At 58.2% G+C, this 15,827-nt stretch overlaps 1 protein-coding gene across 1 annotated transcript in view; it reads right to left on the bottom strand.

Moving 5' to 3' along the window:
* Mta1 (metastasis associated 1) overlaps window positions 1-8,259 on the bottom strand; it is a 35,867-nt gene extending 27,608 nt beyond the window's left edge. The window contains 1 exon segment of the mRNA XM_047535289.1: window positions 8,151-8,259. Coding sequence (XP_047391245.1) covers window positions 8,151-8,178 — 28 coding nt within the window. The 5' untranslated portion in view covers window positions 8,179-8,259.
* Between the last annotated feature and the right edge of the window lie 7,568 nt (window positions 8,260-15,827).

The following is a 15,827-nucleotide window of genomic DNA, read 5'->3' as shown; positions in this document are numbered from 1 at the left end:
CAAGTTCAAGCTCAGCCTGCGCAGCTCAGCAGGACCCCGTCTCAAAATATAAATTAAAAAAGGGGGATGGGAATGTGGCTCAGTGGTAGAGCACTTGCCTAGCATGCACAAGGCCCTGCGCTCCGTCCCCAGCACACCAAACAAAGGAAAGAAAAGGAATACATATTTGGTCTCTGACCCCAGCTTCTGCACACAGCTCCCAAAACCTTTGGGGTCTCCAGAGCCTGCACTACGGCTTGGACCCGGGAGGTGGTGGGCCTCAGGAGGTGGGCCCAGTGGTCCTGTGGGTGAAGGGGAGGGTGGGACCCCAGTCCCTTCCTTGCTGGGACTCCCAGTCACCCTGGTGAGTGGTTTTGCTCTGCCACCTGATCCTGACAGAGGGACTGTCTCGCCTCAAGACCAAAAGCAACAAAGCCCAGTGGCCCCGGGCTGAGGCCAGAAGCGGGAGCCAGAATAGACCTGTCTACATGGTCATCCAGGAGTTTGCTAGTGATGGAAACCCAGCACAGTGTGCCAGAGAGGTGTGGCCGCGGGCCTCGGCAGGATCAGGTCAGAGGGCCAGGGCCTCTGGCCCACCTGCCCGGGTCCAAGGAGGGCAGGGGGCTGAGGGCTGAGGGCCACCCGGGGCTGGTGCACTGGATCAAGCCTGCATACTGGAGCCTCCAGGAAGCCCGGGGCACAGGGCCTGGGTCGGGCAGCTCCCACTGCTGAACACGGGGGTACCAGGGGGGCAGTGCAGCATTGGCAGGGGACTCACCCTTCCCACGGCCCGTATGAACGCTGGGTGTGTCCTCTGCAGTGAACCACCCACGACGGCAGTCCCACCAGTGACTCGTCCCAAGAGGGTCGCGGGAACCCCGCCTGATAGCCCATTGTCACAGGCACAGGTCACCTTGCAGGGCCCAGCCCTGGACCTGTCACCAGAACCCAGCTTAACTACAGAAGCCCCAGCGGCGTCCCCTGGAAAACTGGCTGGCTGCTGACAGAGGAGCCCCACTCGCTGCTGACCAGATCTGAAGCTCTGCAGGCCAAGCTCGCCAGCTGTGGCTCAGGAGCAGCAGCGGGCACCTGTGCGGGCATCAGCATGGCCCTGTTCCAACAAAACCTTCTTTATGGCACTGAAATCTGAATTTCACGTTCCCTGCACATGTCATGAGGTCTTTCCCTGTTTTTCCTCGAGCACTTAAACATGAACAAGCCATTCTCAGCTCCTGAGCAACACGGGCCGTTCGCCCCTGCTGGGGCTCAGCACGTCCGCAGCGGCCACCCCCACATGTGGCCACGCTCCAACCAACGGCAGCACGGCAGACAACACTCGCATGTGAACAGACCCTTAACCCCACCCTCACGCAGAAGCTGCCTTGAAGTGGGTAATACACTAAAAAGTCAGACTCCAAACCAGGGAACCCCACAGCAGAACACGGCGGCCGTGACCTAGGTGCGCAGGTCTCTCAGCTACGCAGCACGTACAGCATCGGTCCACTGAAGCACAGAAACCCAGAGTACAAAACACTCTCGGGCTGGGGTGGCGCTCGGGTGGAGCCCTTGCCCAGCACACAGGAGCCCTGGTTCAATCCCCTGCACCCAAAAATACGAAAACAACAAAAACTCACAACACTCAGAAAACACTCTGGTTCAAAAAAAACCAGACAGAAGGAAGGATAGAAGCTTCAACCAAGGGACACGGATGGTGAAGACAGATGCTGAGCATCACCCGCCACCAGGAAAGGCAAGCCAGAACTCCACACGTGGAGGGCGTGTGCCCTGCGCCCTCCACGACACCTTGCAAAAGAGGGGCGGCCCAGATGGGCCAGGAGCAGGGTCCGGAGCAGCGACCCGCCGGTTTGGGTCCTCTGGACGCCTTCCACTCAGTCCTCAGCCCAGGCGGCACGTCACCCAGCAGAAGAGCCACATCCATGCAAAGCTCCAGCAGCCCTGCTCGCAACTGCCCAAAACATCCATGGACTGGCAGGCAGACCCACGTCCACACCATGGACGTCATTGGCGGAGAACACGGAATCGGCCACAGGGCAGAGGTGACTCTCACCTGCAGCTCAGAGGGCAGGTCCATCCACAGGACACTGTAAGGCACAGCTTCAAGGCTAGAGCACAGAGGAGGGGCCACAAGCTGGGCGGGCGGACCGCCAAGGACACCAGGGAAAACCTGTGAGGTCACAGAAATGGCGGGAAGGTCTCTGGCATCACCAGATGTTCGCGGACCCAGCTGGGAGTGGGGGTGTGCCCCTCGTCCTAGCTACCCAGGAGGCTCAGGTGGGATCGGTGGAGCCCAGGAGCTCTGGGCCAGCCCGGGCAACACAGCAAGACCACAACACCCCGTCTCAAGTGAGGAAAGCCTGCACACGGGAGGGCTGGCCACAGTAAAGCACAGCGCAGGGCGTCTGCCTTCACACAAGACGCGCTTCTGTCCACCAGGCCACCGAGGCGGACTCGTGGACACAGCCCTGCTGCTCCCCAGTAGATGGGCACGGCCCTCAAGCCCCAGAAGCAATCGCCCATGGCCACACCGTCTCACATGCACCCTTGTTCACAGACACCAAACTCAAGCCGACACCGCCTGCAGGTCACGGCACTGCGCACAGGGGCCACTGAAACAAAGCCACCACACAAGGCACAAACGGAGCTGGACAGACAGAGCAACCAGTTTACGGGCCCAGGGTGAAGATGACACCTTGTGCACCCTACAGGGAAGCACCACACAGCACTGCCCACAGCACTGTGGTCACAGGTGGACACAGAACTGACCTGGGTCACAGGTGGGTGATTCAGGATGGGCGGAGCACAGATCCAGCAGGGGAGAGCAAAGCAGTCCTGGGTCAGACACCACGAAGAAAGGAAACACGCACCGGGAACACTGCAGACCCACCTTCCACGTCCCCTGCTTTCCCACAGCCAGGTCGCCGTGGTGCCGACCCACCTGGACGGTCCCAAGGCTCACCTCTCCATCAGGAGCGTAACTACTGTGCCCTCATTTCCGCAAGAGGGCAGGACATGGCTGCCTTCTCGCTCCCTTTTTTTGGTACTGGGGACTGAACCCATGGCACATCACCAGAGTCACATCTCCAGCCCATTTTATTTTTTTTATTTTAAGACAGCATCTCGCTAAGTTGCTGGACCAAAGGACCCCTCCCAGTCCAGTCACAGCAGCAATCACAGCAGGGACCCTTAGAGCCCTGGGGCCACCAGCAACTCTGCACTGAGCTCCAGGGCTCCTGCTGGGCATGCACACACCTCAGAGCCACTTTGGGGATGGCTCAGTGGGGAATACAGGCTCAGCGTGCCACCTGTCCCCAAGAGCAGAGCCAGGCTCCCTAGCAGGGCTGCCTCTCATCACCAGCAACAGCAGAGCCCAAAGGCATGAGGCCAGATTACAGGCGATCTCACGCCCCCATGGTGGAGGCTGCTAAGCGCTTCTAAGCAGAGACGTGAGCAGATCAGATCTGTTCCTTGGAGAATCATCTCCCCAGGCAGACCATCGGCCGCACAGCAGGGACTGCCCAGACCACACTCACAGGCAAGGAGGAAAGTGTCCTTGCTCTGACACACCAGACCCAGAACTGAGCAGCACTTTGTAGGCGTGCAAGGCCCCCATTGTGGAGGGGCCTCCAGGGGGCCCAGGGAGCCCTTGGACTCAAGTAAGCAGAGCACACAGGCACTAGAACTTCCTGCCGAAGCCAGCCCAGGAGGAGGCTGGGGGCCTCACCTGGCCAGAGCCCTTCCCAGGCCCCCTCCAGTGGCGGCAGCCCAGCACCGTCTGCTGCACACGAGCTGGCACAGGTCCCACAGAAAGCTTTGCCTGCCACCAAGGAAGCCCTCTGTCTATGCCACTCACACACGGGCAGCTCAGGGGATGGAAGACTCAGGTAGGGAAGCAAGGAAGGACATTTTCTAGAATCTTCAGTTCCCCAAGAGAAGGATGCTGGGGTATCAGGCAAGACCTAGGCTGAGCCAGGCCAGAGGCCTCACAACAGGTATCTTCTGGGAAGCAGAAGCAAGAGTCCTGGGCAGGACAGGACCAGGCCGAAATCCTGATGGGAGCACCCCAAGTTCAGCTGGAGGCAATGCAGACAGGGATCCTGCGCCCCCTCCAGGGCAAGTCATGCCATGACACCCAGCCGGGGGTGGGGGTGCTTGGGGGTCACCACAGGTGGGCACCGGCCTCCAGGGGCCAGCACTCCAGAAGTCGCAGGCCGGCTCCGGGTGTGGGCGCTGTATCTCTGTATGCTCCTCCTTCCCTAAGCAACAGCGTCGTTTTTATTAAAAGTTGTGTGGCCAAATTCTTCTCTCAAAACAATTAGGAAGACCAAAAGAAGGCACCAGGGCTGCCCTTGGCAGGCCAGGAGTGGTCAGCAGGTAAGGGAGGACCCAGAGCAGACCTCTCGGGGGCGGTGCACCACGCCTGGGCAGCCTTCCCCACAGTGGGAGCAGAAGGCTGTGGCGCGGGAGGCGGCCCAGGCGTGCCCTCCTCCACCCTCTCCGACCACGCTCTCGGCCCTGGCTGAGGCTGGGCTCTGGGCCCCCGCCAGACAACCGCTCACACCTTCTTGGGTCTTCCCTGCAGCTGTGCAGGACCCAAAGGCCTCTCCAGCCCACGGCAGTCCACCTCAGGACGTGGCGCAGCCCAGCAGGCTCGCGCACAGGCACTGTCCTCCGGAGTCTGAATTTTCATCCCTGGTAATCTGTTAGTCAGAAGTTTAAAGCACAGGGCTGGGGAGGTAGCTTAGTTGGTAGAGGGCTTGCGTAGCATGCACTAGGCCCTGGGTTCAATCCCCAGAAACACCAAAAAAAAAAAAAAAAAAAAAGTTTAAAACAAAAGGCACCAGGGCTGGGGTAACAGCTCAGTGGCAGAGTGGCTGCCTGGCAGGTGTGAAGCCCTAGGTCCCATCCCCAGCACCACCACAAAAAATAAAAACAACAAAACCAAAAAAACCAAAGTTTTTCTGACCATGTGATAACTTATGTATAGCGACACAATCGGAAAACTCTGGGAGCAAAAGCAGGAGGCTGAGCTCAGGCTGATAAAAGCTGCACGGAGGAGACTCCGCGGGGCAGGGCCAGTCCCACGTCACACGTGGCCCACAGGTCTTTGGTTTTCTGTCACCTTCTACAAGTGCAATAAAGCCAAATCAAAAAGCCATCCATAAAGACTGGGTGTTAACTTCTTGTAACCAAAGAAAAAAATCCAGAGAAAATGGCAACAGCCCTTCAACTATAAAACCCAGACGGGAGCTGGAGGTGCGGCAGCTGGGGACAGCCACTCTTCCTCCGAGACACCACCCAGGGTTCCGAGCCACACACGAGGAGAGGCCTGCCAGGGAGCCTCAGCCTACCGGGTTCTGGAAGCGCCTGGTTCCACGGGAGGAGCAGGCTCAGGAGCAGAGGTCATGCAACCTGACCGTCACACTCAAAGACGCCGACAGAAGGCCTCTGTCAGGCCAGGCCACTTCCCAGGGAAGAAACCGGCCACGTCCTCTCCCAGGATGACCACTGCACCCAGCAGTCAGCTGGCATGCAACCGTGGCTGCCCCACGTCCACCCTGCCTAGTCCACCTGGCAGGGGCTCAGGCTGCCCACCAGGTAGAACGAAGGACATCCAGAGTTGCCTCCCAGCTAGAGTGCCCCATGTGACACTTGGGACACACTTACAGTGGGGCATGGCTGCTACACCTCCATGTGCCCTCAACATGGAGGTCCCTGAGAAGACACCCAAGGGGCAAGCCCCGTCCCAGACTTGGTGCCTGCCAGCTGCTCCCCTAGGCCAAGGCAGGCTGCCCAGAAGGCAAAATCCCAGGCAATGGGGGGGGGGACAGAACCAAGGCCGAGCTCAGAGGGGAGACACAGCTTCTTCCCTGCCACAAGGACTCAGGGACTCAGCAAGCAACATGGGGCAGGTGCCAACCTGCCAGCTCCTGCCCACCATGAGCACGAGGCCCCACTGACACCCAGGGGGAGATAACAGGGGTCCTGTCCAGAAACCTGGGGTCCATGTGGTTGCCTCTCCAGGGGCCAACAGTGGAGGGGGAGTCCACGGACGTGCCTGGGGAACACAGCACATCGCATAGCAAGGCCAGGGCCACAGTCCCTGGCAGGCAGCTGGAGTATGCAGGAAGGGACAGTGATCCTGACCTTTCCCAGCTCCTCAATACAGAAGTCTCACTTCTAGGAACGTGGCAAGACAGGACCTGGCTTTGGGCAGCCACACTATGTCCACAGGGGTGCCAGGCATCCCCCAGGGCACCACCACAAGACACAGAAGGACAAAGAGACAGACCCTCTCACACCAGGGGGAGATGGAAATGGAGGCCCATACCCAGTTCACAGGCAGACCAACCTGAGCACCAAGCAGGCCCACAGCTGTAGGGGGACTGAGCCGAGGTCCAGGCTGCCTCCCCCACCTGAGCAGGGGTAGGGAAGGCTCTGCACAGTGGGCCCTGCTGGTGCCCCAGGCGCAGGCATCTCCCTGCCTAGGGCTGGAGGCTGGCAAAGCCTGGGGCTTCAGGAGCCCAGGGCCCTGCACAGCCTCAACCCCATCCTCCTGTTGCAGGACCCTGGTCCAGGAGCAGTGCCCCTGCCATCAGTCACTCATTCCCGTACCACGTATGATCCAGAACCAAAGACCTCAGCAAGAAACGTGAGCTCAGTGGGACAGGGGGCAGAACAGTGGGGCCTTCACAGATGAGGGAGAACCTTCTAGAACTGGGGCTAGAGGCAAGGCTTGAGTGGGAACCCACCAGGGGCCTTATCTCAGGCAGAAAAGGGTCTGCACTGCAAAACATGGTCCAAAGGGACACATGGGGGGACAGCATCTGGAAGGAGCAGTCACAGGACAGCCAGAAGCCAGGCAGAGCTGGAAGCCACCGCACAGGTAGGAACCTGTGGCCTCAGCTGCCCACTGCCCTGGGAGGGCAGGCCCCTCCCTCACAGGGCCTAGATAGCACCATGTAGAGTGCCTGGTCCATCTGTATCCACTCAGGACCTGGCAGGAAGATGAGGTGTGAGGACAAGCGAGGAGGCAGGCTGACATTCCTGAGAAGGGTAAGGGGACGAGTTCCTGCTGAGGGTTGGAGACTCATCCTGGCAGGGACAGTGCATGGCTGCTGTGCCCAAGGCCAGAGTGGGCCTGACTGGACCACACTCAGTGGACACGGAAGAAATAGAGCATCCTGGGTACTTAGGGATCAGGCAGATGCGGGGGTATACTGGTTCCAACTTGCTGTCCTGGCTGTGCTACAGGCAGAACCCACTGTGCAGGTGGGAAAGGAACAGGAACCTGGGGAGGCATAGTCACACTGCCCCATGACCAGGGTAAGGGTCTGAGTCCAGACAGGGACAGGTACCATGGAATAGGTGGAGAGTCAGCAGGGGCCAGCCGTGTGCAAGGCCGCTGCCTCCCTCCTGTGAGAGCACCAGCTGTGGACAAGCTCAGGGCTCCACTCAGCATCCAAGCACACACCCCCACACACTCGCCAGAGCAAGGCCCAAGCCAGAGGCTTCCTGGGGCCCAAGCAGCAAGGCAACTGGCCCCAGGAGGAAGACCCCAAGGCCCCAGCCCAAGGGAGACCTCCTTCCTCTCCCCAAGGCTTGCAAAAACGGGATGGGGCGAGCAGGAGGCAGTGAAGAGTTTGGGGTGACTCAGAGGATACTTGGGATGATGGCCCCCGGCTGATGACCACCACCCTAGAAAACCCCGCTGGGCAAAGCTCCTGGGGCTAAGATGTAGCAGGGCTCTGGACAGGAATGCGGCCCCCTTCAGTGGGACCCGGGGTCCCAGCACCAGGAGCCGGCTCTGCGCAGCCCCTCGGACACCCCACACGTCCTAGACCCCCAAACTCCTGCTCCCAGGAGGGCGGCCAGCGCCTCCAAGGCCACGTGCTCTGGCACGGCGGCGGCAGCCGGCCGCAGCCCCGGGTCCGCCGACCCCCGGGACGCTCCTGGTCCCCAGCGCCGGCCCCGAGGGCCACCCGGCCCCCAACAGGTGGGCACGGCCCGCCGCCCGACCGGCTCGCCAGCGCAGGCCCGGCCGGCCGGCCCGCGGACGGGGCCATTTTGGGGCGAGCCGGGCGGGGGCGGCGGCGGGGGAGGGGCGGCGGCGGCGGCGGGCCGCGCGCATGGAGGCCGCGGCGGGGCCTTACCTCCGACCCTGTACATGTTGGCGGCCATGTCCGGGCCGGCGGCGGCGGGGCCGCGGGCGGGCGGGCGCGGGGCGCGGGCGGCCGGGCGGGCGCGGGCCGGGGCCGGGGCCCGGGCCGGGGCGGGGGCGGGCGCGGGGGCCGCCGGCGGGCGTTTTAAAGGGGCCGCGCTGCTCCGCCGCAGCCGCCGCCGCCGCCTCCGAGGCCGCCGAGGCCGCGCAGGGACGGGAGGGCCGCGGCGCGGGCGGGAGAGGAAGAGGAGGAGCGGCCGCGGGCGGCGGGGAGGGGCCTCGGGCGCCGCCGCCCACCGCGCGGGCCGTTATCCGACCCCGCGCCGCGCCGGCCCGCGCGCCCCTGCCCGCCCGGCCTCTCCGCACCAGGGCGGCCGGCCGCGCGCCCCTGCCCGCGGCCCCTCGGCCTCCCCGGGTAGCCCTCCCGCGACGCGCTTCGGCCGGGCGGGCCCCCTGAACGTCCCCAGGTGGTCTGCGCGCGCGCCCCTGCCCTACGGGCTTCTCGGCGCCCCGGCGTGGCCCTCGCGCGCCCCTGTTCTGGTGGGCCCTCTCCACATCCCTAGGTGGCCTTCCTGAACGCCCTGGGGCCTCTTATGCCTGAGCCCTCCTTGTACCCCCAGTTGGGCCCTCCCCAGGCCCTGCGAGGGTCCTCCGTGACAACCCCCGCAGGAGTCCCGGTGCTGCTTGAGTCCTCCAGGCATTCGCCGTCCCGTCCCTGAGTAGCCCACCTATCGTGGAGCACAGCAGTTCAGCCTGACCTCGAGGCCTCCACCCGACACCGTTCCTCCAGGGCTAACCTCTGCCACCCAACTTCGGGTGGTCTGTGTTGCTGCTCTTCATCTTCCAGCCCCCATGGTCATCTCTGGACTTCAGTCACTGTGCCCCTGCCCCCCAGGGGGCATGTTCATGAGCTGGTGAGGCCTCCCTGAACTGTGGCCTGGTGGGAAGGCCAAAGGAAGGAAGGGTCTTGTGCTCAGGACCCCCTGCTGCAGACTCCAGCTGAGGCCGAATCCCAGCAAGGCTAGAGCTCTGGGGGCAGTTCCTCTGTATGCAGAGGGGCACCTCGCCCTTCCCAGCACTCTCAGAATTTTTAGCTGTGTTCATTTTGAGCACTATTAAAGCTTAGAGTAGATTGCCAGATACCACCCCAAAAGCTGAGGACAGGGGTTGGTCCCAAATGGCAAGAATCACCTCCCTCCCCAAACCATGTGGGGGAGGTGAGGCAGAGGTATGGGAGGTCCTGGTTGGTCTGAGTAAGCCTGTGGTGCTGCCCAGTTTACTTGGAGAGTGAAGGTCTGTGGCTGCAGAGAGACCATGTTCAGTATGAAGGCAACCCTATGGGACACCCAGGGAAGGGCAGGGTGTCTCTCAGAAGAGAGCCCTGGGTCACCTTGTAGGACCTGGGCAGGTGGTCAAGGGCCCAGGCCAGCGCACTGCACACATTCTCCCCACATGATGCTGGGGAGCTAGATGGAAAACCAACAGGAGTGCAGGATCAAAGCCAGGCAGGGTCCAAAGAGGGCCAAGGCCACAGTTGTGTGCTAAGAATGGATAGGAGATGCCATTGGTTAGCAATTGGAAGTACCGGACCTTGCTGTCCAGGACTCCCAGGGAGAGTGGAGGTGTGCAGAGTTCCTTTTGTGCGATGGTGTTTAGTGCATAGGTGCAGGAGGAGGGCAGGGAGAGTGGAGGTGTGCAGGGATCCTTGTGTTTGATGGTGATTAGTGCATAGGTGCAGGAGGGCAGGGAGAGTGGAGGTGTGCAGGGATCCTTGTGTTTGGTGGTGATTGGTGCATAGGTGCAGGAGGAGGGCGGGAGAGTGGAGGTGTGCAGGGATCCTTGTGTTTGGTGGTGATTGGTGCATAGGTGCAGGAGGGCAGGGAGAGTGGAGGTGTGCAGGGATCCTTGTGTTTGGTGGTGATCAGTGCATAGGTGCAGCAGGAGGGCAGGGAGAGTGGAGGTGTGCAGGGATCCTTGTGTTTGGTGGTGATTGGTGCATAGGTGCAGGAGGAGGGCGGGAGAGTGGAGGTGTGCAGGGATCCTTGTGTTTGGTGGTGATTGGTGCATAGGTGCAGGAGGGCAGGGAGAGTAGAGGTGTGCAGGGATCCTTGTGTTTGGTGGTGATCAGTGCATAGGTGCAGCAGGAGGGCAGGGAGAGTGGAGGTGTGCAGGGATCCTTGTGTTTGATGGTGTTTAGTGCATAGGTGCAGGAGGAGGGCAGGGAGAGTGGAGGTGTGCAGGGATCCTTGTGTTTGATGGTGATTAGTGCATAGGTGCAGGAGGGCAGGGAGAGTGGAGGTGTGCAGGGATCCTTGTGTTTGGTGGTGATTAGTGCATAGGTGCAGGAGGGCAGGGAGAGTGGAGGTGTGCAGGGATCCTTGTGTTTGGTGGTGATCAGTGCATAGGTGCAGCAGGAGGGCAGGGAGAGTGGAGGTGTGCAGGGATCCTTGTGTTTGATGGTGATTAGTGCATAGGTGCAGGAGGAGGGCAGGGAGAGTGGAGGTGTGCAGGGATCCTTGTGTTTGGTGGTGATCAGTGCATAGGTGCAGCAGGAGGGCAGGGAGAGTGGAGGTGTGCAGGGATCCTTGTGTTTGATGGTGATTAGTGCATAGGTGCAGGAGGAGGGCAGGGAGAGTGGAGGTGTGCAGGGATCCTTGTGTTTGGTGGTGATTGGTGCATAGGTGCAGGAGGGCAGGGAGAGTGGAGGTGTGCAGGGATCCTTGTGTTTGGTGGTGATTGGTGCATAGGTGCAGGAGGGCAGGGACAGTGGAGGTGTGCAGGGATCCTTGTGTTTGGTGGTGATTGGTGCATAGGTGCAGGAGGGCAGGGAGAGTGGAGGTGTGCAGGGATCCTTGTGTTTGATGGTGATTGGTGCATAGGTGCAGGAGGAGGGCAGGGAGAGTGGAGGTGTGCAGGGATCCTTGTGTTTGGTGGTGATTGGTGCATAGGTGCAGGAGGGCAGGGAGAGTGGAGGTGTGCAGGGATCCTTGTGTTTGGTGGTGATTGGTGCATAGGTGCAGGAGGGCAGGGACAGTGGAGGTGTGCAGGGATCCTTGTGTTTGATGGTGATTGGTGCATAGGTGCAGGAGGGCGGGAGAGTGGAGGTGTGCAGGGATCCTTGTGTTTGATGGTGATTGGTGCATAGGTGCAGGAGGGCGGGAGAGTGGAGGTGTGCAGGGATCCTTGTGTTTGATGGTGTTTAGTGCATAGGTGCAGGAGGAGGGCAGGGAGAGTGGAGGTGTGCAGGGATCCTTGTGTTTGATGGTGATTAGTGCATAGGTGCAGGAGGGCAGGGAGAGTGGAGGTGTGCAGGGATCCTTGTGTTTGGTGGTGATCAGTGCATAGGTGCAGGAGGAGGGCAGGGAGAGTGGAGGTGTGCAGGGATCCTTGTGTTTGATGGTGATTAGTGCATAGGTGCAGGAGGAGGGCAGGGAGAGTGGAGGTGTGCAGGGATCCTTGTGTTTGGTGGTGATCAGTGCATAGGTGCAGCAGGAGGGCAGGGAGAGTGGAGGTGTGCAGGGATCCTTGTGTTTGATGGTGATTAGTGCATAGGTGCAGGAGGAGGGCAGGGAGAGTGGAGGTGTGCAGGGATCCTTGTGTTTGGTGGTGATTGGTGCATAGGTGCAGGAGGGCAGGGAGAGTGGAGGTGTGCAGGGATCCTTGTGTTTGGTGGTGATTGGTGCATAGGTGCAGGAGGGCAGGGACAGTGGAGGTGTGCAGGGATCCTTGTGTTTGGTGGTGATTGGTGCATAGGTGCAGGAGGGCAGGGAGAGTGGAGGTGTGCAGGGATCCTTGTGTTTGATGGTGATTAGTGCATAGGTGCAGGAGGGCGGGAGAGTGGAGGTGTGCAGGGTTCCTTGTGTTTGGTGGTGATTGGTGCATAGGTGCAGGAGGGCAGGGAGAGTGGAGGTGTGCAGGGATCCTTGTGTTTGATGGTGATTAGTGCATAGGTGCAGGAGGGCAGGGAGAGTGGAGGTGTGCAGGGATCCTTGTGTTTGGTGGTGATTGGTGCATAGGTGCAGGAGGGCGGGAGAGTGGAGGTGTGCAGGGATCCTTGTGTTTGGTGGTGATTGGTGCATAGGTGCAGGAGGAGGGCAGGGAGAGTGGAGGTGTACAGGGTTCCTTTTGTGTGATGATGATTGGTGCCTGGGAACAGGAGGGCAGGTGATAATACACAGGCCACATCTCCAAAATGGGACATGGTGGAATGGGGTCTCCCTCCCTCCCCACAGGCCTGCCCCTCACACTCATCCATAGTGTGAGATTTCCTTCTACCAATATCAGACTAGTGGACCAACAACGTTAGAACTATCCAGCAGTGCCCTAGCAGCTGTCAGCCATGGAGAGAACATGGAGACATCACACCCTGACCTCTGCATTTGCCTCCATCCCAAACAGGATAGGCTTCAACAAAACAACTACATCCTACAGGCGCCTGCTGAGGAATATGACCCTTTCCTTCTCCTAGTGTGGGGGTGGGCAAGAAATAATAGCTGCCAGAGCACAGACCATCAGGGCTCATGTCTTGGGAGGTACCCAAATGAATTCCAAACCAGCTCCACCAGGCCTAGGACACACTCCTCACAGCAGTGATGCTCAGGAAGACTCGTAAGAGGCCCAGGCCCCACTGCTGCAAGCCAACTCACTCTGCCTTCCCCTCTCCAGATGAAAGGTGGACTGAATAATCGCCCTCCTCAACCTAGCTCAGAGGCAGTCAGAAAATATCCAATGAGTTTCAAAAGGGATTAATCCATTTGGAAGTAGAGCAAAGAGACATTCAAGGGAGGAGAGAGTGGCTTGTGCAGAAAGCCGGCATTCTGGCTCAGGAGTGCCCAATGACCACCAGGAAACTGAACAGGAACACTGGAGGGAGGGAGGGGCAGGCAGGTGGAAAACTCCGCAGAGCAGAAAGTGCACCTGAAGGGACAGGCTCCAGCACAGGAGCGCTCTACATGTCAGGATCCTAGTGAGAACCTGGGTCCAACAAGTTAGAGCCCAGACGTCTGCTGACCAGAAAGCACAACGGGGGAAGGTTTAAGAGCCAAGAGACACATCAAGGGCCCACATCACCCCTTCAGCAGAGTAAGTCAGAAGCAGCTAGGGCAGAACATCAGCTTGCTAAGGGAAAAAAGTCTCCAGGTCACTTCAGGGCAAGTCAAGCAGTTAAAACAACTGGCTCAGCTGTTATTTTCCGAACACATATGTTATGCTGCAGACTACTCTAAATGCTGGAGGGTGAGGACACAAAGTCTCAGCCCTGGGGAGTTGACAGTCTAGCAGCAGGCTGGGGGCAACTGGTATATAATGTCATGTGATGCTAAGTGCTTTTGAGACAAAATGGTGAGGGTACAGATTCAGGGCCAGGACAGGGAGGGGCATGCTCCATCTCAGGGGTCAGTGAAGGAGGTGTGGGAGGGCCCATGCAGGTAGGCAGAGGCCCACAGGGCACTTGGCAGGGACACATCCCTGTGCAGGACCCTTTGGGGCCTGTAGGATTTGGCCTTTGCCTCCGGTGACCTGAGCTGACCATTGCTCAGAAGGATCCTGGAGGCTGCTGTGTGGTGGGGTTGAGGGAGGAAGCCCAGCACAAGGCACTGGGTTCTGGAGGCAGGGGATGCATTTTCAAAGAGGTGACAAGAAAGTCTCCCTGGAATAACAGCGGAGCCTGCTTAAGAAAGACCACAGCATATTCCAGAAAATCAGAGTGGCATGATTCACACTGAGACCTGTCTTGCCTGTTAACTAAACTTCGATGATTAATGGAAGCTTTTTTTTTTTTTTTTTTTTTTTTTTTTTTCCCCTTCAGGAAAAGAGTATCACCTACAAGGACAAAAAAAAAAAAAAAAAAAAAAAAAAAATCAAATTGGCCTCTGATTTTCCCAGCAGCATTCAAAGTTCCAAGACACAGTCCTTAGGAAAAGAAAGTAGAACATAAGAATTCTTTCCCCAATTTTGCATGCAAGTACAGACCTCAGGAAAACATTTTCAGACATACAAGAATATGAGAAATGCTACTCAGGAAGATCACAAGTTCAAAGTGAACCCAGGCAATTCTGCCAAGATCTGTCTCAAAATAAAAAGGGTTAGGGGGTGGGAGGGGTTAGTGTTAGGGTAGAGTTAGGGTTAGGGAGGGGGGCAAGAATGGAGGAAGGAAGGACTGTATAGAGGGAAAAGGGGTGGGAAGGGTGGGGGGAAGGGAAAAAATAACAGAATGAATCAAACAACATCACCCTATGTAAATGTATGTTTACACAAATAGTATGCCTTTACGCCATGTACAAACAGAGAAACAACATGTATCCCATTTGTTTACAATAATAAAAAAATAAAATTAAATTAAAAAAAAAAAAGGGTTAGGGATGTAGCTCAGTAGGAGCTCAGCATGTGGCAAGGCCCTGGGTTCCATCCCCAATACTGAAAAAAAAAAAAATTCTTTAAAATTTTAAAGCCATATGCAATGGCACACTACTGTAATCCCAGCTACTTGGGAGGCTGAAGAAGGAGAATCACAAGTTCGAGGTCAGCCTCAGTGACTTAGTGAGACTCTTAGTGAAAAACAAAAATGGCTGGGGAGGGCTGGGGCTATGGCTCAGTGGCAGAGCACTTGCCTTGTATGTGTAGAGCACTGGGTTTGATCCTCAGCACCACATAAATAAAGGTATCATGTCCATCTATAAATGAAAAAAAAAAAATGGCTGGGGATATAGCTCACTGGTAAAGCATTCAATTTCAATCTCCAGTACACACAACACACACACAACCTTGACCTTAAGTCTAGCCAATAAAGACCTAAATCAAAAGAGAGAACTTGAATGGTCTGGTCCCGGTGGTGAACTCACTGCAGGCATCGAGTGTGCTGAGTGTGCCCAGGCTCAGGGTGGGCTGTGAATACCATGCTCTGGCCAGCATGAAACAGCAGGGTGGGCAGAGAAGCACCGTTGAAAAACAGGACGCCCATCTCCTAATGATTCTTCTCTTCATTCCTAAACATTTTTTAGGAGGATACTTCAAACTTGGGGCGAGAAGCAGTCGTGTGATTTCAGCAATAGTTTTTCTATCTTAACGTTTTGTGTGTGTGTGTGTGTGTGTGTGTGTGTGTGTGTGCTGGGGATCGAACCCAGGGCCTTAGTGCTTGCACCGCAAGCACTCTACCGACTGAGCTATCTCCCCAGCCCCCTATCTTAACGTTTTAAATATTTTAAGATGTCCTGGTGGTTTCTCTATTTCCATATACCCTTCCATCTCGTACCCTAGAAATAGCTGCAGTAACCCTCCCGGGAAGGTAACAGCAGTCATTTCAGTGATAGAATTGAGTTTTAAAACAACAACAGCATAGTGTTTGTTACACTGTTTAACCACGAGCAAGCATTTGCAAAACTAGCGAAGTCATTTCTTCTAACGGGGTCGTGCGGGCATTGTGTAGGCACTCGGCAGGGCTGCAAACTACATCTCCCAGGCACCCCGACCTTCCTGCGTGCTGCGTGGGGTTGGCTCCCCCATCAGCCGCCGGCGCGAGGCCCCTTCTGCTTCACCGGAGGGACCGCGCTCCCCATCCGGAGCCAGCCGGTCACAAACCGAGAAGGGCGCCGGGGACCCAGGGAGGCTCCGCGGCCAACCCCGGGCGAGCATGCGCAGGGAGACCGTCGCCCTCGCAAGCCCGGGGCTCCGT

The sequence above is a fragment of the Sciurus carolinensis genome, chromosome 2 (genome assembly GCF_902686445.1).
Source record: "Sciurus carolinensis chromosome 2, mSciCar1.2, whole genome shotgun sequence".
NCBI lineage: Eukaryota > Metazoa > Chordata > Mammalia > Rodentia > Sciuridae > Sciurus > Sciurus carolinensis.
The sequence above is the reverse complement of the archived record's forward strand: the minus strand, read 5'-3'. Positions and strand labels throughout refer to the sequence as shown.